General features: G+C 41.9%; 1 protein-coding gene and 1 long non-coding RNA gene across 4 annotated transcripts in view; one reads left to right on the forward strand and one right to left on the reverse strand.

The window, feature by feature from the left end:
- The window catches only part of LOC144684306 (uncharacterized), a 245,606-nt gene that overhangs the window by 49,217 nt on the left and 168,581 nt on the right, over nt 1-27,808 (reverse strand). The window contains exons 4-5 of one of the 3 annotated variants that reach the window (XR_013577475.1): nt 13,475-13,606; nt 2,753-9,391 (exon numbers count right to left, since the gene is read on the reverse strand). This is a non-coding gene — a long non-coding RNA (uncharacterized LOC144684306). Of the gene's footprint in view, nt 1-2,752; nt 9,392-13,190; nt 13,607-27,808 lie in introns of those variants that run through there. The other 2 variants (XR_013577476.1, XR_013577477.1) reach the window with 2 other exon arrangements.
- abhd15a (abhydrolase domain containing 15a) overlaps nt 9,773-27,808 on the forward strand; it is a 31,610-nt gene continuing 13,574 nt past the window's right edge. Inside the window, exon 1 of the mRNA XM_078547926.1 lies at nt 9,773-10,727. Within this exon, the coding sequence (XP_078404052.1) occupies nt 10,269-10,727 (459 nt within the window). The 5' untranslated portion in view covers nt 9,773-10,268. The remainder of the gene's footprint in view (nt 10,728-27,808) is intronic.

Raw genomic sequence — 27,808 nt, forward strand, 5'->3', positions numbered from 1 at the left:
GTCCACTTTTGCCTCTCTCTTACCCTTTATATATCTAAAAAAACTCTTGCAATCTTCTTTTATATTACTGGCTAGTTTACCCTCATATTTAATCTTCTCCCTCCTTATTTCTTTTTTAGTTGACCACCTGAGTTTCTAGAACATAATCTGGATCTAATTCCCTCTAGGCAGATAGGGGTGAAAATTGTTTTTAGAAATTATTAAAAGTGTTCCCTTGAAACATGGGGGCCATTGAAGATAGCAATTCTCCTTTCTGTCGGGGATGGGTTGGGGGAGGGGTCACCTAGCAACAGCCTGAACAAGTGACAGAGAATGCAGGTCAGCACATCTCAGCAGTTACGCCAGGGTGCATTTAACTCTCACCATTCCACCTTTTTACAGAATATAAGTTTGGGAAAAATATTTAGCTTAAGCGCAGTTATTTCACAGATTATAAAGCCCTAGCTGGTAATATTGGGTGCACACATTTCAGCTTTTAGCTTTGATTGAAAGAATTAAATAGACATCACTGTATCAAATCAATAAGATATTACATTGTAATTTCATGGGACTCAGTAATCTTTTTACCCCTTTTGGTTCATTTACTTATGGTAAATCCTACTTAATTGTGTCTTGCAGAGACTTATCAATGCCGCTCTTAGCAAAGCTAACTGGACAAAATGGCAGAACAACGGAATTGAGACTGCTTTTCCATGTTTTCTTGCTTCATGTAGCAATTTCCAGTCAGGTTTGATGTAAATGAGTCATGAGTAAAAGAAAATATATAACTACAAAACTGAGTAAAATGGACAAAAACATTGATGCACGTAAGCACACCAAAGTACATGCACATAAATGCGAATAAATTTATACATTGGATCAATAGAAATGAATTAGTTCCAAGGATTCATCCACAATCAAATAAAAGAATTGATAAAATGGTATGTTACAATGATCAGTTACAATCATTTTGATGGTGGGGTGATGCGCTGGATTAGTAACCTTGGGAACTGGGCTTTGAATCCTGTGTCGGCGACTCCGATGAAAGTCTCTGTTTGCTGGCTATGATGGCATTAAGCCAAAAATGTTTGGCTAGTCACAGTACAATTTATAGTGCTGCTGCAAAGAAGGAGACCTTTCAGTCTGTTGTGTCATGGGAACGTAGAAATTGCTTGTTGAATGAAGACCAATGTCCAGCTAAGTTTTCTTTCGAATATCCTGGTAGTCACATGATATAATGATAATGGAAATGTTGACTAATTACAGCAATTGATATCTATCAGTCACTCTAGTGAGAAAAATCCCAGTCTTTGAGAATCATAGGCCCAAAGTCACCTGTTCTTCCCAAGCACGTCTGATCTAGCCCTTTGCAAGATCAATCCAAAAATAATCCCACTCCCCCGCTCTCTCCTTCTAGATCTGTAACTTTCTCTGCTACAAATATTTAGGACCTTTCCCTTAAGAAAGATGCAATGGTCTTTATCTTAACTGCTTAACTGCTCCCTCTGGAAAAACATTCCATCTTCCACCACCCCTCTATGTAAAAAAAAATTCCCCTACTTTCTTGAAGACAATCTCACATTGATGACTTATTTTGCTTGCTGACTTGCCAAGAAACTTGAAGTTGCTCCTACTCCAATGCCATTGATACACCAGCTGTGCTACAGAAATCCCATTTATGCAGGTTTGTCTCTGCTGCACTTCTGCCAAAGTTGTAGCAATACAGCTTCACAGAATTTCCTGGTCATAGTCTCATCCTGGCTCAGTGGTGGCACCCTCACTTCTGAATCAGACGGCTGTGGTTTCGAGTGCCATCCCAGGATTTGATGCATCATCTAGGCTAACACTTCAATGCCATACTGAGTGCTGCATTATCAGGGATGTCATCTTTCAGATAAGTCATTAATCAAGGTTTATTGCCTTTTCTGGTGGATGTAAAGAATTTCATTATATTCAAAGAAGGTCAGGGAGTTCTCCCTGTGTGCTGTCCAGCATCTGTAATCTAATCAAAACAAAGTAACTGGCTATTTATCTAAGATAAAAGCAAAAAACTGCGGATGCTGGAAATCCAAAACAAAAATAAAAATACCTGGAAAAACTCAGCATGTCTGGCAGCATCTGCAGAGAGGAACACAGTTAACGTTTCGAGTCCGCATGACTCTTCAACAGAACTAAGTAAAAATAGAAAAGAGGTGAAATATAAGCTGGTTTAAAGGGGTGGGGGGGAGGGGTGGAACTGGAGGAACAGCACCTCATCTTCCGACTAGGCACTTTACAGCCTTCTGGACTGAATATTGAGTTCAACAATTTTAGATCATGAACTCTCTCCTCCACCCCCACCCCCTTTCCGATCCCCCTTTTTTTTCCAATAATTTATCTAGATTTTTCTTTTCCCACCTATTTCCATTATTTTTAAATGTATTTCCATCTATTGTTTTATCTCTACCTTTTAGCCTATTTCGATCCCTTCCCTTCACCCCACCCCCACTAGGGCTATCTGTACCTTGCTCGTCCTGCTTTCTACCCTTAATTAGCACATTCCTTTAGATAATATCACCACCTTCAACACCTCTTTGTCCTTTTATCTGAGACATCTTTTGGTTATCTCCACCTATCACTGGCCCTCTATCCAGCTCTACCTGTTCTCCACCCCCCTACCCCACCACCTTAAACCAGCTTATATTTCACCTCTTTTCTATTTTTACTTAGTTCTGTTGAAGAGTCATACGGACTCGAAACGTTAACTGTGCTCCTCTCCGCAGATGCTGCCAGACCTGCTGAGTTTTTCCAGGTATTTTTATTTTTGTTTTGACTATTTATCTCATTTGCTATATTTTGGACCTTGTAGTATGCAGATTTGCTGCTGTATTTGCCTACAAAACAACAGTGGCTACATTTCAAAAGTAATTAATTAATTATGAAATGTTTAAGGATGTTGCTAGATGTATTTAAAGGAACTATATAATTGCAAGATTTTAATTTTTTTTCCCTATTCATCCTGTCAAAATACTTTGTAAATTTAAAAACCTCAATTAAATTTCCTCTTAACCCTTCTGCTCCAGTGGATTTAGTCTTAATTAATTATTCTTCTCCTCATACGACAGTTTTTCACCCCTAGTTTTATCCTATTGACACTGCAGTTTTCCCTCTGTAATAGAGTACCCAAAACTAAATAGTACCTAAATATAACATAAACATTGTCTAGCGCAGAGTTATGCTCACCACTTTGCTATTGCACATTATTTATTAAACACAAAATGTTATTGGTCTTTTCATAACTTCAGCTATTTATGCTCACACTTTCAAACAATTATGTATTTGAACTCTCAGTCTCTGTTTATTCATAACCTTCCAAATCTTTCCACGAGCTGAATATGCCCATTCAATTTGCAAATGTATTACCTTATATTTTTTTGCATTACGTTGCTTCTGCTGCCAGCCTGACCAGTAAGAAAGTCCATAATGACCACACTTCACTCTAAACTGACAATCTCATTCAAAAAAGGCACAACAATGATAGTGTGAGCAATGGAAAAGTCACAGTGGAATAATAATATTCAGAAGGTTAGTGTTCTTCCATGGTTGAAGCAAAAATACCTTTTTGGGTTGGAATACAGAGAACTTTCTCTGCAATCTGCATCACATCTAACCTGGAAGTGCCTGATGCTGATATTGTGAGTTCACTGTGGGCGAGCCCTCATTTTCCAGTAATGACATTTGTCACTCTGATAAACAGCAAAATGCATTCCAAACATATAAAAATATGGAACGCCATGATAATTTATTGGAACAAAGTGTTGCTAGATAACCTGCTGCATCAAACATGATCTATATCTGCCTGAATATTATGCTTTAACAGTGAAATGTTTAACAATAAAATATTAGTTCAAATAAATATTTCATAGAAGGTGTAATACTTATTTATTTGAAAAACCTAACCTGTAATCAGGTTGCTCAGACTTTCCCTCTTGATCTTTGATTGGTTTTTAGGAAAGTCTTCTTCTTATAGGCAGACACTTGGGATGGAGGATGATTCGATGGGTTTTGAGATAGCTGACATGCCCAATCCATGAAGTGCCAATCCTGTCACATGCGCGGCAGATAGTGCTTGAAGGGTTGGGTAGATGAGTTGTATAGATGTTTGTGTACCTTCCTCAGACACCTCAACTTCACCTCTGTATGTTCCTGACAAAGTCTCTCAATGTGTTTGGTGCCTTCCTGAATGAACCTTCTCCATTTTAGCTGGTCTCAAGCCAGGGTCTCCCATGAGTTGGCAGATATGTTTGACCTCTTCAGGGATGATCCAAGGACATCCCTAAAGCATTTCTGCTGTCCTCCTGGGAGTCTCTTGTCACGACTGCGTTCCAAGTAGAACAATTGCTTCAGGAGTCTGATGTCAAACATACTAATGACATGTCCCATCCAGCAGAGCTGGTTTTGATGGATCAGTGGCTCAATGCTGGGTGAGCTGGCCTGGGAGAGGATGCTGCTGTTGGATCACCTTTCTTGCCACCAGATTTTGAGGATCTTACAAAGGCAGCACTAGTGGTGCTTTTTCCAATGCTTTAAGATGCCTGTTGTAGGTTGTTCAAGTTTCTGAAGCATGTAGGAGTGCAGGGGTCACTGCTGCCCTGTAAACTATCACCTAAGTCTCAGGTTTGAGATCCTGGAAGTAAATACACTTTTCCTCATCTGGCTGAAGGCTGAGCTGGTACATTGGAGGCGATGTTGAATTTCAGCATCTATGTCTGCCTTCATCAAGAGGAGTTTCCCAAGATATGGAAAAATAGTCCACGTTTTCCAAGATCTCGCCGTCAATTAAGATCATGTTGTTTTACTGTGGGAGCTGATAGGAAAAAGACCTTCATTTTCCAGGTATTTGGTGAAAGGTCCATTTTCTCATATGCTTCAGAGAAGGAGTTGACAATGACCTGGAGCTCAGTTTTTGAGTGAGCGCACACACAAGCATCATCTGCATACTGAAGCTTTATGACTGAGGTTGGAGCGGTTTTGGTTTTGGATTGAAGGTGGTGTAGGTTGAACAGTTTCCCGTCTGTTCTGTAGATTATGTCCATGCCTGTGGGTAATTTGCTGCAGGTGAGCTGCAGTATTGCAGTGAGGAAGATGGAGAAGGCAGTTTGTGAAATGACACAACCTTGTTTGGCCACAGATTTCACTTCGATAGGGTTTGTGGTGATTCCATTGATGAGGACCATGGATGGCATATCATGGCATAGCTGGAGGATGGTGAAAAATTTATGAGGGCAGCCAAATTTGAGGAGGATACTCCACAAGCCTTCATAGTTGACAGAGTCAAAGGCTTTTGTGAGGTTGAAAAAGGCAATGCACAGCAGTTGAAAAGACCATTCGGCAGCTGAAAACAAAAAAGCCTCTGGAACATATGGAATCCCCGCTGAAATTGTGAAACACAGTGGAGATGCCTCAGTGGACTCCTGGCATGGCTGAAAAACCTCATATCCCTCACCTGAGAAGAAGAGCACATGCCAGGAAATCTCAGGGATGTTGTGATTGTGACTATATTCAAGAAGGGAGACAGGTCTGATTGAGGTAACTTCAGATCAGTTTCCCTGCTGTCTTTTACAGGGAAGATCATTGCAAGGATCCAACTCAACTGTCTCTTTGCAGTGGTTGAGGAACTCCTTCCAGAGTCACAGTGCGTTTTCGCCCATAGAGAGAGAGACATGATCTTCACTGCATGGCAAATTCAAGAAAAGTGCAAGAAGCAGCACCAACCACTGTACATGGCCTGAGGGAAGTAGGGATTATATGGAAGCATTTATTGTACATAATTAACTTAGACACCAAATGTTTATGTTCAATGACTGAAGGTTCTGTTTGATAAGCCAGCAGGAACAATCAATGCTCCCAACTGGATATCAACAAGGACAAGGATTACACTGACTGCCACTGCTAATGTGAATGAAATCTGTAACAGTCCTCCCAGAACATTTTTAAACCCATTAAGGCTTACAGTCAATTTGCAAACCCTAGGAAATATGTAAAAACATTTTTCGACTTATCTTTCCACACAAACATAAAAGCTAAACAAATTTAAGATAGATAAAATGTACCTGATGAGTCAGTAATCCTAGCTACCCAATGTACACTCTCACTGTTTACGATTTTATGTTGAACTCAATTAGATCATTGTATTTTATACCATGCATGTGGGCTGCAGATTGCTGATTTATTTTTAGGGGTTTGTATACCTCCACTGAGCCATCAAGGCTGGAGAAACATTGATGGTGATTATGTTTTTCTAAAAAAGCATTAACACTTCACGTCTGTTGAAAGGCCATCAGCCTGAAAACTTAACTCTGTTTCTCTGTACACGGATGATGCCTGATCTGAGTTTTTCAACAACAATAACTTATATTTATATAACACCTTTAACATAATAAAATGTCCCAAGGCATTTTATGGGACTGTTCTGAAGTAAAATTCACCAAAGGCAATATTAGGGGCCGAGGGCTAAAAGCTTGGTCAAAGAAATTGGTTTTACAGGAGCAGCTTAAAGGAGGAGAGAGAGGCAAAGAAATTTAGGAAGGGAATTCCAGAGCTAAGGGCCTATGCAGCTGAAGGAACAGCCATCAATGATGGAGTAATTAAGATTGGGGATACTCAAGGGGCCAGATTTAAATGAGCTGGGATATCTTGGTGGGGTGTGTGGCTGGAGGAAATTTTAGAGAAAGGAAGGGATGAGGACATGGAGGGATTTGAAAACAAGGATGAGAATTTTAGAATTGAAGTGTTGTTTAATCCAGAGCCAGTGTAGGTCAGTGAGCACAGGCGTGATGGGTAAGTGGGACTTGGCATGAATAAGGAATGGTTAAAGTTTGGACAGCCTCAAGTACACGGAGGGTAGAATGTGGAAGGCCGACTAGAGGTACATCGGAACAGTCAAGTCTGGAGGTAACAAAGGCACATTCCCAATATTTTGGTTTCTATTTCAGGTTTTCACCAGCCACGGTATGGTGTTTTTGTTTTTAACTTTACCATTTGTGTATTTTAATTTTAATTTTTTCACAACATATTTTAAATAAATCAATTTTCTTACTGTTGGCTTTGGACTAACTTCCATGACATCACTAAGTCTCCAATCTCTTATTAGTTGCACTTGCAAGTGCACTTAAATTAGTGGCAATCTAAAATTAATTTAAATTTCTAAAATAGATTCCAGAAATATATTTCATCTCAAAAAATGATGTATGATTATCTGTTAGATAGTAGGAACCTGGAAAATAAACTTGCCTTTATGGATTTGCTCTTATGAGTTATGTAACCATGGATCACTGATGATAAATTATGTATTCCATCATTTTCTACGTTACACAAACAGGAAGACGTCTGCTTACTCCATCATCTTGAAATATCACCATGATTTCACCCACACAAACTCATTATCACTCACTCTGGGGTCCATGTAATAGGAGGTATTGGCTGCTTTGCACAACAATTCCTATACAATCATCTTTGTGCATAAATCATTTTTTCATAACAACTATTTGCCCTCAAAAGCCCCTACTAATCCTAAATATAATACTTGTTATGTTCTACTGTGGAATGATAATCTTAAAATCATTACACAATATTTACAAAATCTCCAATCAGGATTATTATAATCACACTTTGTGCAATCATTAGCATTGCTTGTGTTTCACAAAAAGATAGGATATGTTTTTAAATAATAAACAGTTGAGAAGAAATTAAAGGTCATAAATTAACCTTATGGTTCAACCATGATCCATAAATTACCCGAGCTGTTGTGGTAAAGAGCAGCATGAGTTCAGTTAAATAAGAGCCTGTCAATAATCAATGATTAGAAAAATGTAAACATACATTCTCATCCTTTTGATTTGCAGTGTATTAAATTTGTAACTGCTGCATATACAGCAGCAATAAACATTATTCTTTGCTACTCATTTTCTGCCATGGAACTGCTCACAGACAAAAATAGAAAAAAAAAGTCCTTCTTGTGACCATCTCCCTGTTTATTTCCTGCTCTCTAATTTTATATGCCTCCCCTCTTTCTCTGTCGGAATTACAGTTTTCTTTTCACTTTTTCTTTGCATGGCTCTCACAAACTTTCTCTCACTGTCATCTCTGTGCACCACTTACGCTATATTTCATTCTTCCTCCCTGTAAGAAAATAAGCACAAGTACCCTTTTAAGCCATTGTAAAGGGGCAGGGGCAGTGCCTGATGTAAGAGCTTGACAATGGCAGTGAGCACTGTGTGGATGAGGGGAAGTTAGGTGGTCAGAAGATGTGTTGAAGGGAACAGGTGGCTTCTTGGAGGAAATGGGCTGGACTAGAGATGGGAGAGATGTGTTGAAGAAAGAGCTGCGCAGAAGGAGAATCTGTGCAGCTTAGAGGGAGTTGGGGCTGATTGGGGCTGCAGACTAGAAGCATGGGGTAGGGGGGAGAAAGGCAGACAGTTAAGCAGCAGCTTCAGTGTTGAAAAAAGAGGTTGATGAGAAGCAGAGGTGAGGAGAAAAGCCTGGAATGTCTTATGAGGAAAGATTGGGCAGGCTAGGATTGTATCCACTGGAGTTTAGAAGGGTAAGAGGTGATGATTGAAACATATAAGATCCTGAGGGGTCTTAACAGGGTGGATGTGGAAAGGATGTTTCCTCTTGTGGGAGAATCTAGCACTAGGGGCTACTGTTTAAAAATAAGAGGTTGCTCATTTAGGACAGAGATGAGGAGGACTTTTTTCTCTCAGAGGATTGTGAGTCTTTGGAACTCTTCTTCAAAAGGCGGTGGAAGCAGAGTCTTTAAATATTTTTAAGGCAGAGGTGGATAGATTCTTGATAAGCAAGGGTGGTGAAAGGTTATAGGAATCAGTGGGAATTTGGAGTTGGGATTACAATCAGAACAGCCATGATCTTATTGAATGGTGGAGCAGGCTCGAGGGGCCGAATGGCCTACTCCTGTTCCTAATTGGAATGTCCCTGTGGCTGGAGAGGAGCTGACTGGTGGAGTTCACCTGATCTCCCAAGTGAAGCTGATTTGGTCACTTACAAATGGCTGTTCATCACCAATTCTGGCATGACCAGCTCACAGTCTCTAAGTCACATTCACTCTAGTCTGCAACCAACAGACTAAAGAACATGAAAGTAGGTTATACATGAGGGCAGGCAGTTCTGTTGAAAGGACACCGACTCTGTTTCTCTCTCCACAGATGCTAGCTGCAAAGTTATTTTTTCACACACCTAATTTGTTTCTTTGGAAATGTTTCAAAAACAATTCCCTTTTCAACGAATTTCTGCCCAGCAAATAGAATTCCTTTGCCGATAGTTTGCTGTTTCTGTAAAGCCTCTTCATACGTCGGTGATTATGGGATAAAAGCGAATATCTCTTCCACTGGCGAACACACCTCTTGGCTGCAGTCTAAGGAGAAAAGCTGGACTTGAACCAAATGCCCAGAGATATCATTTAACTTTCGTCACACATACACACACATACACATAGCTTAAACTAAAAAAAGTCACTGTAGATGGGAACCACAGGATGAAGATCCAGTACTGGGGGACAGACCTGTCCACGAAACTCTTACCTCCAGCTGTCAACCAGGAGGATGATGAATGTCTAAAGAACAGGGCTTGATTCAAACAGAACGCCCAAGTTGAGCAAAAGACAGAAGCCAAATAGAAACCTCTCTATATTTTGATTAAGGAAGGTGACATGAAGCAGCGAGGGGCTGGAGGTTTAACGGGTTTTAGCAGCAGCTCCACCGTCTGCTTTGTTACAGAGAAAGGTTACATAAATGTTTGCACCTTGAACGATATCTTTATCAAAGCGATTTGATGGGAAGTAGGTGAAGACAGTGTGTAAAGTGCGGGGTTGGGTCGGGGCTGGTGGTGTAAGCTCTGGGGAGCTGTGAGTGTAAAGCTTTGGCCACAACAAAGCGAGAAGTTTTTTTTAAATTTGAAGGGACGAGATGTTAAGCGTCGAATAGGAGGATGGTGCAATCGCATCAACTTCCTTTCTGAGTGCTCAGTGGGGGTTTGCAAAAAGAGCTTTTCCTTTTCAGTGTCTTAGAGCAGAGCAGATCTGTCTGTAAACAGTGGACCGGACTCTCCTTTCGGTCTTCTCTGTGGATGAAATGGCCTCATCGGTCCCCTGACATCTGGAGCTGCTTCAAGTTACTGTTTCACGGTTCCATTAGATTCGAGCCTCTGAACCGAGACCAAGGGGGCTAACCTGCTTGTCTTTTGATTCGCTTTCGGCTGGTCGTGGCTGCTTGGCAGCTAGTTGGCATTTTGCAATGCCTCTGTGGGCTCCCAGTGTCTGCATCGTGTCCCTGGCCGTGATCTACCTGTTTGCGAGGCTGTATTTCGGGCAGAGTTTCAAAGGTCGGTTCTATTGTAAAAGTCGATGTGCCCGGAGCCAAGGGGACAGCGATGTCCCGGAGCTGGTCTGCAAACCTTCAGCCCTCGCCAAGTACCTGCTCAAAACCTGCTTGACCTTCACCTCGGAGTCGCTATCCCAGTGGATCTGGAGGAGGTTGCCTGACCTGCAAACTGTCTGGAATGTGATCTGGCCGCCCGGCGCCGCCGTCCAATTCGTCCGGGATTACCTGCAGTTGGCCGATGAAGGGCTGGTGGCTCTGGACTGGGCAGTGCCCAGCACCTCGAGCAGGAGGAGAGCGTCTAGCAACTCCCCAGCGCCCATCGTCCTCGTTATCCCCAACTCCTTCGGGAAAATCACCAGGAATGTGGTCAAGGTGAGACCTGAGCTTTCATTTCAAAGCCCGCCCCACACCAAATTCCCGGGGTTAGATAGACTCAGTCACTAGGTGGTGATTGGAAGCTCTTGCGGAGAACTAGTACAGGTTCGATGGGCCGAATAGCCTCCGGCTGTGCTGAATGATGAAGCGGCAACATTGGTGTGCGTTGCACACTCAAGTGCCCCTGAAATGTGGATCTCCTTTGAGCCGGTGCAGGAGGGCAGCCCACTGGCCCTGAAAGCTGCCCAGATGTGATCAGTGTGCCACCTGTAGAGCGTGGCTATCACTTTACACTCTTTGCAAAATTACACCTTAGCCCGGAAAGGGTTGAAGGGAGGGGGTGGGGGGAGTACTCCAGATATTCACCAGACGGGAGAAATCTGGTCCACCCAGCCACCTCCCTCCCATTCCACCCACCGTCAGATTCTCTGCAGCTTTTCGCTTCTGTATTCCGCGAATTTACAAGGTTCTCGGTCTAAATGTGACACTGGGATGTGGAAAACGGGTTTAGCAGCACAGATGTAGAGAACCAATTTATCAAAACTCGAGACCAGAATCCAAATGACAAGAAAACGAAACATCAAAGTAGCTGAAGGCAAGGTTATACTGATGCTGACGGGAAGCGATATCTGTGTGACAGCTCCCTGTTCTAACCCTGTGGAAATCCCACTGACGGGTTATATGGTCGGAATGAGAAGCTGAGATCTCCTTCTGCTTTTAGTACTATTCTAGCTCGGCTTTCATAGGTGCTGTTTAATCAAGATTCCGGGGGATTGGTGCCTGTGAGCTAGCTTCATGTTGTTTATACTGCTAAGTCTCTTATGTTAGGCTTTTAGGCCATTAATTGAAGCGTTTCCTGAACGGAGAAAGGTGTCCAGCTCGCAGTATGAACCCTGGCGACTGCATCCCGCATGCCGGCTTCTCAGAATCCAAATTAAATGACAGCAGCTGGTATCTAACTGTGCTAAACCGTCCATCGCCTTCACTCACTGTGGAGCAACAATTAACAATTGTTGGAGTATCTATCTAAAAACAGCAGAGTACATTTCGGAGGAAATCATCCTTTAAACTACACAGTGCTTTAGTCAGAAGGCAGCTTGAGAACTGTGAATATTTATGCCCTTCAGGACACAAGGGAGATATTTAATCCTTGAAAGAGATACAGAGAAGAGCTACAACGCTGATCCCTCCGATTCTGGGATTTTCACTTCAGCACCTCTCGTAGTATATAACGGGAAATTTGACACCCAGTGACTGCGATTTTCTGACCATTAGGAGTGATGGCCAGAACATTGTTGGTAGGGTGTGCCAAGATTCCCAATGTCTCCTCCCAGAAGCACTTAAGCCCTGCCTCTATTGTCAAAGGACTGGGCTGTGAAGAGTGAGAAACCTAAGCCTTCAAAAGACGGCGTCTGAGAGGTACAGAAGTGAATGATTCAATAAGCACCAAAGAAAATACCTTGGAACATTACTTAAGATAAACCATGACATTAGGACAGGGTGACATTGGTGTGAACTAACAACTGGCAAATTTATGCCAATGTCAAGAAGTTCTTCCTATAGGAAGTGATCAACACGTGCACCTTCCAGGTGTGGTAATGGAGGCAGAATGCAGAAATCATTAAAGGAACAGTTGGATGTCATGATGTAGAAACCATGGCGCCTTTGTGTATGGTTAACTAAGGTGGTTCTCACTTCTGTTTTCTGATCGTTGGGGATTTTGGGATTTTTCTATTCTTAGAATGAATGGTTAGAAACCAAAGCCTTACCTCAACAGCATCACCTGCCTCTTCCACCCTGCCAAGCCCACCACCCCAGCCTGTGGAACTGTGCTAATTGAGTTACGCAATCAGCTGAAGTTCGAACCAGTCTGTACATGCCATCATGGTTAACTCACAAGACGTCAATTCCACTTTACTTGGACAGAGAACTCCCAAGTGTTCAGCTGATAATTTAACAAATAGTTATAGTTCACCTTAATACTGAAGAATTCTATCACGAAAAAGGTGAGCAGACTCCGGAAGCACATTCCCATTGGAATGCAGTGTGCTCCCATTTAGAACTGGCATAGAAATGTTCAATAAGACTGACTATCACATCTGTCGCTTCAGCTTAAAACAGGTTGCAGGATGGTGGGAGCATTTTGATTATTTACTTTATTAAGCAAAAAATAAAAAATAAAAATGGGAACAAATATAAAAAGCCATATTACCTACAAAAATTCATTTTAAAAGGTTATTTTAAAGATGCTGCCCATTGTAAAATGATTTTCTCTATTGCTGATTTAAGGAGCTTACTCATGAAAACATTTCTTCCTCAAATTCAATCCTTTTGAATCAGATTAATTGTGTAACCCATTTTCAACAATGATCTCACTATCTCCTTCTTGGTCACTGCTTCCTGACTGTATAATTGACAGGAATCTATCACCGAAGAGTGGCTATAAGAGTTGTCAGTAAACTAATACTGAATCACCAGTATAGATCCCAGAAAGAAAAACACATTTTCACACTGGGTCATGTTTGGAAAGAAATGTGTAGATGTGAACATTTCTTTGCTTTGTACATGTAAAGGGAAATCCATTTCTTTTAACAAAATAGGGTGACAGTTCAGTGCTCTGGGCTAAGAGGGATAAAAAGCTGCCAGCATCACACTTCCAATTGTTATCCAGTGAGCGGTGCTAATAATGTGCCTGTGTTAGACATCTGGTGACAACAGAGAGAAGCTCAGCTATTAATACTTACCAACCTGATGACACTCATCTTCCAGATACAGATATGAAGATTGGTCTTCCTGGTGGGATATGAAGGGGTTTCTAATGCCTATAGAACAGTATTGCTGTAAATATCAGTGTCTTTAGGAGCAGGGGCAAAATCCTGGGGGGAAAAACAGGGTAACAACAGCCTTAGTTCTACCCAGCAATGCAACATCTACAACAGGATGCAATTTATTCTCTTGATAGGGTAATTGATGGCAAGGCCAACATTTATTGCCCTTAGTTACCTTTATTGTCATTAGTTGCCCTTAAGTAGGTTATTGTGACCCTTCATCTTGAATAGCTGCCAGTCATGCAGTGAAAGTAGTCCTCTGGTGCTGTTAGCTAAGAAGTTCCAGGTGATCCAGAGATGGCGAGAAAAAGGCAATATGCACCCAAGTCTGAAGGGAAATGTGGGGGTGATAGTGTTCCAATGCACCTCCTGTTTTTGTCTTTCTAACTGGTGCAGGAAGCAGGTTTGGGAGGCACTGTCGAAAAAGCCGCAATCATTTGCTACAGTGCTTCCTGTAGATGCTAAACACCCCAACCACAGTGTGCTGGTAATGGAGACAATGGACGTTTTAAGAAAATTGAACATAAATTTTTTTGAAAGGCTGTTAGGGTCATGAGTGTTACCAATGAGAGACAGTGCTTGATTTGGATTATAATGATTTCTACTTGATTGTAATATAAATTCAGCTCACATGAATATTTTGAACAAAGTTTTAAGTTTTCTACCCTCTACTATTGCCATAGATTAAGCTGTGGCCCTGATTAAAGAAGGGCCGGGATTTTTAGCATGGTGGGGTTTCCCTTCCAGCCATCTGAAAAGTCAATGGGGTACACGCCCCCACCGATACTGCCTGCCCCACAGCGATTTTACTTTCCAGCAAGCATTAATTGGCTGGAAACGGGACTTCTGCCCCTCACTCAGGAGGAGGTCCTGCCTCAGAGACCTGCCAGTCAATCTGATGCTTTCCAGTCCCTGCAGTGCCAGAAGCTGCACCGGACAGGACTGGGAATGCATGCAGTCCTCAGAGGCTAAGTTCCGGGAGTCCAGGACCAGGTGAGTGAGGGGATCTCAGAGTGGGGAAGGGTTGGTGAGGCCCAGGGGAACAGGCAGAGGGACGTGGGGGTGTTGGTAGAGAGGCCTGTTGGGGGAGGGAGATCATGCAGGAATCAGATCTTTTGAGGGGGCGCCTGATGAATAAACAGGGCTGCTGATGGAGGTGCACTCGCTGCTTCCCACTAAGGCCTGAACACGGTTCATTTTCTGGCATTTCCCCAGCCGCTGAACTCCTTCTACCAACCTGAAAGCTGAGGCTGGGCAGGAAACAGCTCTTAATTGGTTAATAATTGGCCATTTAAGGGCTGCAATTGATGCAAGGGAGGGCAGGCTGGGCTAGGCCTCATCCATCTAAGTTAAATTGTGGAGCATTTGGGTGGGCGGGAACCCAGTGGGAAGGCCATCCAAATAATTTGAAGGTCACCCCCCCCCCCCCCCCCCCCCACCCCAACGCCCCCACCACCCCTGCCACAGCCTACAAACCCACCAGCAGGGGAACATAAAATTCTGCCCAAGGAGGATGTTCATAATAGTAAAATTATTTGCTTTCTCCTGACGGTAGAAACGACAGCCAACATTTTCTTACTCCTTCATTTGCTTATGTAAATATTTTGGCCTGGAATTTCAGTTAACCAGGCTTTTGGGTGTAATCTGAATCTAGACTATTGGGAAATTCCTCAGTAGTTGGTTTATCAGCCTCCTGATTGCCTCTGTCAATCTGAGAATTTTCCATTGAATGTGACTTAGGCCAATCAGACACCTGCCCAAAACAGGAGGCTGTAGTTGTAAGTGAGGGAAGTACATCATAAAGTGTATTTCCAGTACTTAAGCAGTGCAGGTGGCCATAGACATCTCTGTATCCCTGGCATCCAATATTCTATGGATAGCAGGAGGAGAAGTTAAATATTAAAATAGTTGAAAGGAATTAGACTGATTGCTTGGCGAGTGATTAAATTTCCCAGCCTCATGCTGTGGAAAATGTAAAGGAAAATTCAGTCTCCCAGGGCCTGCCAGCCATGTTGCACTTTGACAAGCTTTAAAAAAAAGGCTTCCTTCTCGGACCTTTCCTCGATGTGCATCTCAGCAGAGGCCAGGGAACTTCCCAAATTATTTAAGTGGCCCAACCCTGGGTATTCAACCAGAGACAAGAGGATACCTTACAGCAGGCTGGCTAGTGGTCATGGCCGAACAGGAGATCTAGTTTCAGGGAGACAGAGAGTGTGTACTTATATCATTGATCTGTGCAGTTTATCCCAGGGTACTGGCTGGTCATGGAGCCAGAGTCCAAGTTGGTTAGGTAGAGTTCAGTTGAACAAGTGTACAACTGGCAAGATTGTGCAACTGATCTCTGTCATCATATATTAACTGTCTTAATAAGCAAGATCTTTGAAACTGCAAAAATTCTTCAGCTGTTACCGAAGTAGCAGAGAGTAAATCATTGTTGGAACTCTATGAACCAAGAATGCAGCTTTATAGCAGTTGTAAATTACTGTGATTTGAATCAAATCCATATAAACTGCCAATTTCAGATCCCTGTATAATACAGAATATGCATCCGGCAATAATCAGATACTGTCAAACTAAGTCATTGTTTGTGGGATGAGGTGTCTTTGCTGTCCAAATAATAAATTTGACTTCAGTTTGATCTGCTATGCAAACAGAATCTGATTTCACTTATGAATTCTAATTTTCAGATCAAACAAAACAAGCAGTTTTATCTTACAAATTTGGACAGCTCCATACATTAAGGAAAACTGTCCACAGGCTTATGTTGAGTTCAAATCCTCCAATTCACATTCCCATCGTATCAGAGACATGAATTTAAATGAGATTGCATTGTTCTGAATTGATTGGAATTGTTGGCTTTTATAATACTTTCCTTTTGTAAGAGACCACGAAGCTGTTGGATGCTATTAAAAACTAAACTGGTTCAGTAATGTCCCTCAGGGAAGGAAACCTTCCAACCGTACTCAGCCTGGTCTTTATGTAACCCCAGCCCCCAATGCTCCCCCCACCCCAGCTGAAGCTGTTGACTCTTAACAACCTAGCAAGTCACTCAGTTGTATCAAACCACTTTGGCATGGACTGCAATGATTCAAAATGGCGACCCAACTCAATGTTCTCAGGGCAGCTAGGGATGGGTGATTGACAGCCTTGCCAGAAATGCCCATGCCTTAAGAATAAATTTTTTAAAAGTACATAAAACCTAAAATAAAACAGGACGTGCTGAAAATAGCAGATAAAGCATACACCTGTGGAGAGAGAAACAGAGCCAACAGTCCCACATAGCATTGTGGTCAGAAAATTAAAAACTCATTGGATCCAAGGAAAAGTGGCAAGTTAGATTCAAAATTGGCTTAGTTGCAGGAAGTAAAGGTTTATGGTCAACCAATATTTTCATGACTGGAAGGCTATTTCCAGTGGGGTTGAAGAGGCATGTCATGATGCATCATGGGATTACCCAGGCTTGGCCAAGTTGCAAAAATAAGTTTTAAATGTGTTTGCAGTTAAAAAAACTAGAATGAATATAATCCCAAAAGATGGTATATATAACCAACAGAAACTGTGTAACTTCAAAATGTCTTTTAGAGCATACTGAAAGAGCATTTCCCATGTGTGCACACTTGCAATAAATAAAGAACTATTGCTGAATCTACCAATGGTCAACTTTGTGTCAAGTGCATTTTAGATACTCCACAACAGGGTTCTGCAGAGTTCATTACCGGGTCCCTTGCTGTTTGTGATATATATCAATGATTCAGACTTAAATGTAGGTAACATGATTAAGAAGTTTGCAGGTGATACAAAAATTAATTGAATGATTGATAATGAGAAAGAAAGCTGTAGTGTGCAGGAAGATATCAATGGACTGGTTAGATGAACAGAAAAGTGACAATGGTATTGAATCCAGAGAAGTGTGGGGTAATGTATTTGGGGAGACAAATAAGGCAAGGGAATATACAATAAATAGTAGGATTTTGAGAAATGTAGTGGAGCAGAGTGCCCTTGGAGTGTATGCCTACAGATCTCTGAAGGTGGCAGGACAAATAAATAAGGTGGTAAAGAAGGCATACGGGATATTTTCCTTTATTGCCTGAGAAGGATGCTATCACAGTAGAGAGGGTATTGAAGAGATTTATGAGGATATTGCCAGGAATGGAGAATTTTAGCAATGAAGAAAGGTCAAGTAGCTGGGGTTGTTTTCTTTGGAACAGAGGAGGTTGAGGGGAGACTTAACTGAGGTGTATAAAATTGTGAGGGATCTGGGTAAGATGGTTGGAAGAACCTATTTCCATTAGCAGAGAGACCAATAACCAGGTGACATCAACTTAAGGTAATTGGTAGCAGGAGTAGAGGGGAGTTGAGGAGTAATTTTTTTCACCCATAGGGTGTTGGAGGTCTGGAACTCACTGTCTGATAGCATGATAGAGGCAGAAACCTGCATCATATTAAAAAAATCACTTGGATATGTATTTGAGATGCTGTAATCTACAGGGCTACATACCAAGATCTGGAAGGTGGGATCAGACTGGATAACTCTTTCTTGGTTGGCACGGACATGATGCACCAAATGGCCTCCTCCTGTGCCATAAATCTTTGTTTATGTTTCTACATTTCAGGTCAGTCACCATTCAACAGAACAAGCCTGAAATGTTAATTCTGTTTCTCTCTCCACAGATGTTGCCTGACTGGCTGTTTCTTTCCAGAATCAGCAATATTTTGCCTTTGTATTAGAGATAAAGCCCATTTCTTCTCCACTTGAAGATGGATTTTCATTGTCTTGTTTATAAAACCTTGATTGATATTGAATTAAGGATAATCAGCATTATTCTGAAACTGTCAGGCATGGGTTGATTGGGAACATTCAAGGTAATTCACATTGTGCTGTCGGTGCTTTAGAAATCAATGAACTGTAGATTTGCACTTCTAACTGTTGTGTGAATTATTTTCAAATCGACCTGGGTTAAAATCAAAGAATTAAATGAATTCAATCCAACTCAAATCTGGATCAAAATTCTACACTGGTAGTTAGTTATAAGTATGGTCTTAATCACCTCAACAATTAATTAAGGTTAAGCAAGCAAAACTTTGTTTCAGATTCATGGTAGAGTTAATGCTGTACAACACATCATGCATACTATTGGCATAGTTTGTGATATAAATAGAGACCCCATGTGTCCTCTTCAGAATCATTTATTGTGTGATTTAGGCAATATTTTCTCTGTTTAAAATCTTGGGGGAGAGTATCCATATGCTGAGTTGGACAGCTGTTATATCATTAAAGAAAAATTTATGCCCACTGGTGGTCAAGAGAGGTATTTACCGGATGGTTTCCTGGAGCAGTCATTGGTGTAAATTGCATGTGAAATGGATTTAAGCTGCTGCAGTGCACAAGTGGGCTGCAGCTCTTAAAAAGACAGTTCAGACTGAACATCTCAGCAAAACTGGGAAACAAGCTGGTAAGGAAGAAGCAGCACTTGACTCACTCACTTGGGTCTCACTGCACATTTCCTGAATCTTTTTCTCTAACATTTCAAGTATGTCCGCAGCAAATTCTTTGCAGCAAGTAGCCAAATAAGGCTGAAAGGAATGGCATCCAGGCAAAGCAGGACTCTTTTTTAAAAAAACTCATTGTCATGCCTTTCTTGAGGAAGTCAAAATAAAGAGGTGCATATGTCTAGGTGGTCCATGCCAGCAACCCTGGCAGGATAGCACTTGTGCAATCTGGAAGGAGATGGAAACGGCATTGAGCGTCAACTTTCTCACCCCCCAAGCCTGCTGACCAGTGCCACAAGAAGTTCAGCAACCACAGCTTGCCCACTGTAGATGCCATACTTGTACAATTAACCTTCAGGGCAGCAGTATATGCCAGACCTCTGGCCTTCATCCTCAGAATATTGTGTCATTGGAATGTGGGAGGCATTAAAATCTGACCAAGAGTGAATGAGGCATGAAGCAAGGAAGCAGCTTCCTGCCAAAGCAAGCTGTCCTGAAATGAGTTGCCTCGGTCCCATGGCTGTTTTGTAGAGCAGGAGTAGCCAACCACCTCTTATGATTCTGGCACTTAAGGGAAGCACTGGAATAGATGAAAGAGACATATGTGTAGGCACTCTGGAAAGCATAGTGTTTAGACAGAATTTAGCTGTCATCTGCTTCCTTTGGACTTCAGTGTGATGGGTTACTTTGTTATTCATGGACACTACAGCCATACAGGGAAGGGGGTACTTGTATGGTGCAGAATTATTCACTCAGGTGATGATGACTGGCATGTTCATTGAGAGATAAAGCATCCAGGTGAGTTGAGTTGTAGCATAGGCGTTGGATTGGAATGGTGGAGAAGGAGGGAAAATGATGATGTCAAATGCTCTGCTATACAGAAGTGAAGACTTGAACGAGGAGATGTGTTCTGATGCCTCACACAACAGTCACAGAGAATGTTTCTGAGTGCAGATCATCATAATATTCTTCTTCGTAAAGCTCTTGATCCAGTGGAGTCACTGCTTCCTTGCCAGCCAGCAATAGAGCCCATCTCTTCAGGAATGGCAAAGTTGTAAATAATCATGACATACCGCAGACTCCCTCTCAAACTGACCAGGCAGTGAAAACGTACCTTTTAAAGGTCTTGATAGTCTTCTTGATGACCAACCTTGTAAAGATATGTGCCTTGGCCTAGCTCTCAGAGGAAACAACTGCAGGTGTCTTAGGTAGAAAAGCAAAACAAAACATGCAAAAATAGTGTTTCACAGCTGCAGAAATCCCTATTCAAACTCCTGAGACACTTCAGGCTTGGAAACCCTAACTTCAGCTTATATCAGCTGGTCCTGGCAGCTGTTGTGCCATATAAATCTCAGCCTGAGTCACCCAGAGTATATTATGAGTGTAAAACTAGGAAATTCAAAGCTGTTCAGCCCAAAAGAAAATGGCAATTGTGGTTTTTCTACTATGTTATTAACTGCTGGACCATTCCCTCCCAGTGGGGAGTTAAAATTGCTCCTCTACCCCACCCCGCCCCCATGCCAGACCCAGTCATTCCCCTGTCCTCTAGGCAATGTAGGTACATAATCCTGATAGGGACAAAGTAAAAACCAAGGGTGTAGTACAAGGGTGTTTGGCACAGCAAGGGTTAATGTGGGACTGGAGAACAGTATGATGTAGAGAGACACATGACATTAGATAGGAGACAGAGTTGTAAGGAGAGAGTCAAAGAGAAAGTCAGCATGCAATTAGCTCCTTGTTTGGACTATACTTTGTACCTGTGAATATAGTTATGTATTACTAATAAACACTATTGTTAACCTTACAAGCCTGCACCTCTTAGAGAGACCTATCGGAAAGCCCTTACAATAAAGGGTAACCATGAAAGTCCCTCCTCTGCAAAAAGAAATGATCAAAACAGTTTGTGATATGTTCTATTACAATGCAAAATGCCCTATGTGTAATATTTGAAGGTTGAATGTTGTACCCTAGGGGTGGAGTTCTCAGTACTTTTCCAGTGTGCGAATGTACACCATCTAATATACAAATATTTATAGTTTCATCCACAATATCAGAAAGGTTAGTGAGATCACAAGGAAGCATTAAAAGGCAATGCAACTGATTCAAAACACACTCCAAAAAATAATTAAGCTTTTTTCCATGATCCTCATGCAGCACTCAGAACCTTTTGTTCTGCTTAGTTCCAAAGAGACTGAGAGAGTTGGTGAAACATAATTAATTGCTACAGGGATTGCTCAAGACCGATGTAGCTTTTTTATCAACTTGCTCCATGAGTTATCTAACGTCTCGCTCCTGGCGTAAAGCTGGTTACTGTACGTCACGCACTCTGTTCGACAAGAAACAGACTGTGTGCAAAACGGCATTTTTACTGATCAGCTGAGTTCTTCATTTCTTGTCACAGAACTTCCTCTTAATCCTAACAACTACTGACATTCATCGCAGTCAACTCTCCAAATAAAAAAACACTATTTATTTGTCTGTATTAAAGGAGGTCACAACTATAATTAAATCCAATGTTAGAAAATCATCTTGGTCTGTTTGAGTGCAGAAGTGCAGGTGCACAGATTAACAGTGTAAAACCAGTGATATAGGTTGGTAGTGGTAGAATGAGTATAATTAGCCCTAAACTGGTGAGGGCAGGTCCTGCGGTGATGAGTACGTTGGCTGGGACCCCCCAGAGTCCTTGTAGCATGAAGGTTAGAATGTGACAGTGTACTTTATCTATTATCCCTTCCAATCATGCAACTTGAATTGCTCAAAGAAATACAAGTACCTCATATTTCACTTTCATCCTGACAGGACTATATAAAACTCCTGCATCAGTTACACAGCAGCAGCAAAACCACAACCAATAGCGTGATCACAGCAGGACGTACTTAGCAGCTGCACCATTGCTACTTACAATAACTACACTTTTCAACCACAGAGAGCTATTTATGCCCACACATACCTGACCACGAGAAATGCCAAGAATACACTTAAAAATACATTTAATGTCCCAGCCCAGAAATAGCTGTTTATTTTCTTCACCGTGAGGTGAAACAACATCACAGGATCTGTGAAAATATAGTATTGTTTTGATATGCATAGTGTTATCATTATTGAACTAACCTCATCAAATGTTAATTGTTGACAGATTGATGGTTATCAGAGGATATGCAGTTCATCAGTAGTGATACCCAGAAAAATAATTGAGGAAGTAGACCACATGAAACACTAATCCTGTGAGTGCCTTTCAGTGACAGACAGGGACTAGACTGAGCCTTTTGGCTTTTTTCTGGTGCAATTCTATTTCATTTGAGATTTGCATTGGTCATGCTTAATGTATTGATTAGAATACACATTACAAACCTGACTGTAGAAGTCAAATTGATGAATTTAACAAACCTGTTAGGGTTGTTTTGCATACTGGTGTACTTGTGGTCCAATTACCAAAAGCCTTGTCTAGAGCTCAAGCATAATTGGTGTTGAGGACCATGTTTACTGCAGGCATGTTTGAAATTTGAATCTGTTACAAGCACAAATAGCAATGTGGGAATATGATGCAGTAGCAATAGCAGGAACTTGGCTTAAAAATGGTGAAGACTGGACGTTTGACATCCAAGGATACAAATTGTTCAAAAAAGATGGGGGAGGATAAGTCATAGAGTCATAGACGTCTACGGCACAGAAAAAGGCCCTTTGGCCCATCGAATCTGTGCCGGTCAAACAAGTACCTAACTATTCTAATCCCATTTTCCAGCACTAGGCCCATTGCCTTGTATGCCATGGCATTGCAAGTGCACATCTAAATACTTCTTAAATATTATGAGGGTTTCTGCCTCTACCACTCTTTCAGGCAGTGAGTTCCAGGTTCCCAACACCCTCTAGGTGAAAAAATTCTTCCTCACATCCTCTCTAAGCCTCCTGCCCCTTACCTTAAATATATGCCCCCTGGTTATTGATCCCTCCACCGAGGGGAAAAGTTCCTTCCTGTCTACCCTATCTATGCCCCTCATAATGTTATACACCTCAATCATGTCCCTCCTCAATCTCCTCTGCTCCAGGGAAAATAACCCCAGTCTATCCAATCTCTCCTCATAACTAAAACTCTCCAGCCCAGGCAACATCCTAGTAAATCTCCTCTGCACTCTCTCTAATGCAATCACATCCTATAATGCGGATTCCAGAACTTCACGCAATACCCTAGCTGTGGCCTAACCAGCATTTTATACAGTTCCAGTATAACCTCCCTGCTCTTATATTCCATGCCTCAGCTAATAAAGACAAGTATCCCATATGCCTTCTTAACCACCTTATCTACCTGTCCTGCTACCTTAAGGGTCCTGCGGACATGCACACCAAGGCCCCTCTGATCCATGGTATTTCCCAAGGTCCTACCATTCGTCGTGTATTCCCATGCCTTGTTTGTCCTGCCCAAATGCATCACATCACATTTATCCCGATTAAATTCCATTTGCCACTGATCAGCCCATCTGACCAGCCCGTCTATATCCTCCTGTAATCTAAGGCTATTGTCATCACTATTTACCACCCCACCAATTTTTGTGTCATCCGCGAACTTACTGATCAACCCTCCTATATTCAAGTCTAAATCGTTTATATATACCACAAACAGCAAGGGACCCAACACCAATCCCTGTGGAACCCCACTGGACACAGGCATCTAGTCACAAAAACACCCCTCGACCATCACCCTCTGCTTCCTGCCACTCAGCCAATTCTGGATTCAATTTGCCAAATTGCCCTGGATCCCATGGGCTCTTACCTTCATTATCAGTCTCCCATGCGGGACCCTATCAAAAGCCTTGCTGAAGTCCAAGTAGACGATGTCAAATGCATTGCCCTCACCTACAAACCTGCTCAGCTCTTCGAAAAATTCAATCAAATTGGTCAGACATGACCTCCCCTTAACAAAACCATACTGACTGTCCTTGATTAATCCCTGCCTCTCCAAGTGTAGATTAACTCTGTCCCTCAGAATTGCTTCCAATAGTTTCCCCACCACTGAGGTTAGACTGATTGGCCTGTAGTTCCCTGGTTTATCCCTTCCTCGCTTAAAAGGGAGGTGGGGTAGCAATATTGATTTAGGGAAGACATTGTCATGATGAAAACAGAGGATGTCCTTGAGGAGCTAAGGACAGAATCTATTTAGTTAGAGTTGAGAAGCAAGAAAGGTGTGATCACACTATAGGGGTATTCCACAAGCCTCCAAATATTGAGAGAGAGGAACAAATCTGCAGAGAAGTTGCAGAGACATGCAAGAACAATAGAGTGGAGATATTGAGCTCTTTAATTACCTAAATATTGATTGGGCAAAATGTTGGAGCAAAGATAAAGGAGAGGGAGGAATTTCTGAAATGTGTTCGGGAGAACTTCCTTGACCAGAATGTCATCTGTTTAAATAGAAAGGAGGCATTGCTGGATCTGGTGCTGGGGAATGAGGTGGACCAAGTGTCTGTGGCAGAATGACTATTGTATCATAAGGTTTAGATTAGTAATGGAGAAGAGCAAGGAACAATCTAGCCAGGGTAAAATTAAACCAAAGAATGACAGGAAAAGCTGTATGGAACAATGGATGACCTTTAAAGATTTGTTTCAGGTATAGGCTAGATAATTTCAACAATGGTAGTAGGTAGGGGAACCTAAGCCAGGAATGAGGGAGATAGAGAATATGATGAAACAAAAAAGAGGGTGTATAATGAATGTCAGGTGAATTCTTTAAGCGAGAACCAGGCCAAATACAGTAAGTTGAGAGGGGAAGAGAAGAGGAAAATAAGACCGACAAAGGGAGAATTGAAAATAGAATGACGGTTAATATAAAAGGGACCTCAAATCTTCTACCAGCATGCAAATACTAAGTGGGTAGTAAGAGGCAGAGTGGATCCTGTTAGGGACTAAGAGGGTGCTAAATGCTTAGGGGTGCAGGATACTTAATGAATGCTTTGTATTAGTGTTTACTAAAGAAGAAAGTATTGTTAGAAGTGAAAAGTGGGGAGGTAATGGGTGGCTGAGAGGGAAGATGTACTGGAAGGCTGGCTATGCTCATTGTGGATAAGTTGCCTAGTCTGGCTGGCATGGAGCCCAAGGAATTGAGAGTGGAGACAGCAAAAGTGTTTTCTTTAACCCTCCAATCTTCCCTAGGTATGGGGGGAGGTGCCAGAGAATTTCAGAGAGGAAAATGTGCCATCTTTAATCAAGGAAGTGTGTAAAGACATTCTAATTAACTACAAATCAGTCAGATTAACATCAGTGTTGGATAAGGTTTAGAAACAACAATCAAAAAAAAAATCAACAGGCACTTGGAGAGATTTGAGTTAATTAAGGATAGCCAGCACAGATTAGTAAAAGGCAGATTATGACTATAATTGGATGTTTTTTGAGGAAGAGAAGGTTTGGCAGAAGGGACTGGAGAGTCAATTTAGACTAAATGGCACAGTTTTAAGGAGTATGTGCAGACAGAGGGACCTGGGGACTCATGTACATACACCTTTGAAGGTGGCTGGGCATATTGAGAGAGTAATTAGCAAAGCATATGGAATATTGGGCTTCATTAATCGAGGTATTGAGTACAAAAGTACAGGAGTTACATTTAACCTTTCTAAAGCTAAAGGCCACAACTAAAGTTATTGTGTCTAGAATGAGAAGCAGAACAAACATAAGATTTGAGAACAACACCAAGGTGTTGGCTGCTATCAAGAACCATGGAAGTTGGAGAGCCATCATCACCAGCATTGTAAAATGTAGCACCTGAGGGAGGAGAAGGTTGAAGAAGGGAACACAATGGATGTTGTCTATATGGATTTTAAGAAAGCATGTGATGAAGTAACACATAAAAGGCTGGTTATCAAAATTGAGGCTCATGAAAAAGTGTCAACTTGGATTTTAAAAATTTACTTAAAGACAGAAAACAGCAGGTCATGGTAAATGGTTGTTTTCAGAGTGCAGGATGATGGACAATGATGCTCCATAAGGGTCAGAGCTAGGACCAGTTCTTGTTTGAGATATATAAGTTGAATATTGGAATACAGAGTAAAATTTCAAAATTTGCATTGATCCCAAACTTGGAAGTGTCGCAAACAATGAGGATGGCATCAATGCAATAGAACATAGGCTAGCAGAATGAGCAGAGAGTGGCAGATGGAATTTAACATACAGAAATGTGAGGTGGTGCATTTTGACAGAAGGGATAGGGAATGGTAATATAGACTCAATGACACAGGCCTAAGGAGTGTGCATAGATCTTTGAAGGTGGTAGGACAGATTGAGAGCGCAATCAGCAAAACATTTGGGATATTGGGCTTCCCAGATAGAGGTATTGAGTACAAAAGCAGGGAAGTTAGGTTGAATCTTTATAAATCTCTGATTAGGCCACAAAAAGAGTACTGCATCCAGTTCTGGTCACCACACTTTGGGAACGATATGTGAGTTCTGGAGAGGATGCAGACGAGATTTACCAGAATGGTTCCAGGGATGAGGGATTTTAGCTACAAGGTTAGGTTGGAGAAGCTCATAAGATCATAAGAAATAGGAGCAGAAGTAGGCTCCACCATTCGATAGGAATATGACTGATCTGATTGTGGCCTCGCCTCCATTTTCCTGACTGTCCCCCATAACCAGGGTGACCAACCATCTTTTATTTTAAGGGATTGTCCCGTATTTGAGGCCACTGTTCTGTGTTGCACATCGAATGCTGCCAGGATGCTGTTTTTCCTGTAATTTGGACCTTCAAATCTTGTGCATGCGCAGTACCCACACTCAGCCTGTTAGCACTCCCCACCCCACTCTCTCAGCCCTTGCAGCAGCACCCCACCGCCTCCCTGTACTCTAACAGACCTCCATGCCAAAGTGTCCCTTAATCTTCTCTGTGAGAGTTGTTCACCATGTGCATAACTCTTGACTCTCTTGGTCATCAAAAATCTGTCAAACTCAATCTTGAATATATTCAATGACCCAGCCTCCATTGGTCTTGGTGAAAGAGAGCAGAAGCATTGTCCCAACATTTACCCTATCAAACATCCTCAGAATCTTATGTTTGAAAAAGATCACCTCTCATTCTTCTAAACTCCAATGAGTATAGGCCCAACCTGCCCAACCTCTCCTCATAAGACAACCCCTTCATCCCAGGAATCAGCCTAATGAACCTTCTCTGAAGTGTTTCCAATGCAAGTAAATCTTGCCTTAAGTGAGGAGACCAAATCTGGGGTTGTTCTCCCTGAAGCTAAAGAGATTGAGGGGAGATTTGATAGAGGTGTACACGATTATGACAGTTTGATAAGGTAGACAAAGAAAAGCTGTTCTCATTAGCTGATGGTACAAAGAGTATGGGACACACCTTGAGCTTTTGCCAAGTGGGGATGTGACGAACAACAATTTTGCGCACACAATGGTAATGACCTGGAACTCTCTGCCTAAAAGGACGATGGAAATAGAGATGATCAATGTTTTCAAAAGGAAATTGGATGAGCACTTGAGCAAGATAAACTTATAGGGCTACAGTGATAGAACTGGAAATGGGACTGATTGGATCACACTACAGAGAGCTGGCATTGATTTGATGGGCTGAATGGCCTCCCTCTGTTCCATAATGACTATATAGCCAAGATTTTGCAGCCCAACAACAGAGGCAGATTAGGTTGAATCTTTACAAACCTCTGATTATGCCACAAGAGCATTGTACCCAGTTCTGGTCACCACACTTTGGGAAGGGTGTGTGGGTCCTGGAGAGGATGCAGTTGAGATTTACCAGAATGGTTCCAG

This window comes from Cetorhinus maximus, chromosome 9 (assembly GCF_964194155.1).
Source record: "Cetorhinus maximus chromosome 9, sCetMax3.hap1.1, whole genome shotgun sequence".
In the NCBI taxonomy this organism is placed as follows: domain Eukaryota; kingdom Metazoa; phylum Chordata; class Chondrichthyes; order Lamniformes; family Cetorhinidae; genus Cetorhinus; species Cetorhinus maximus.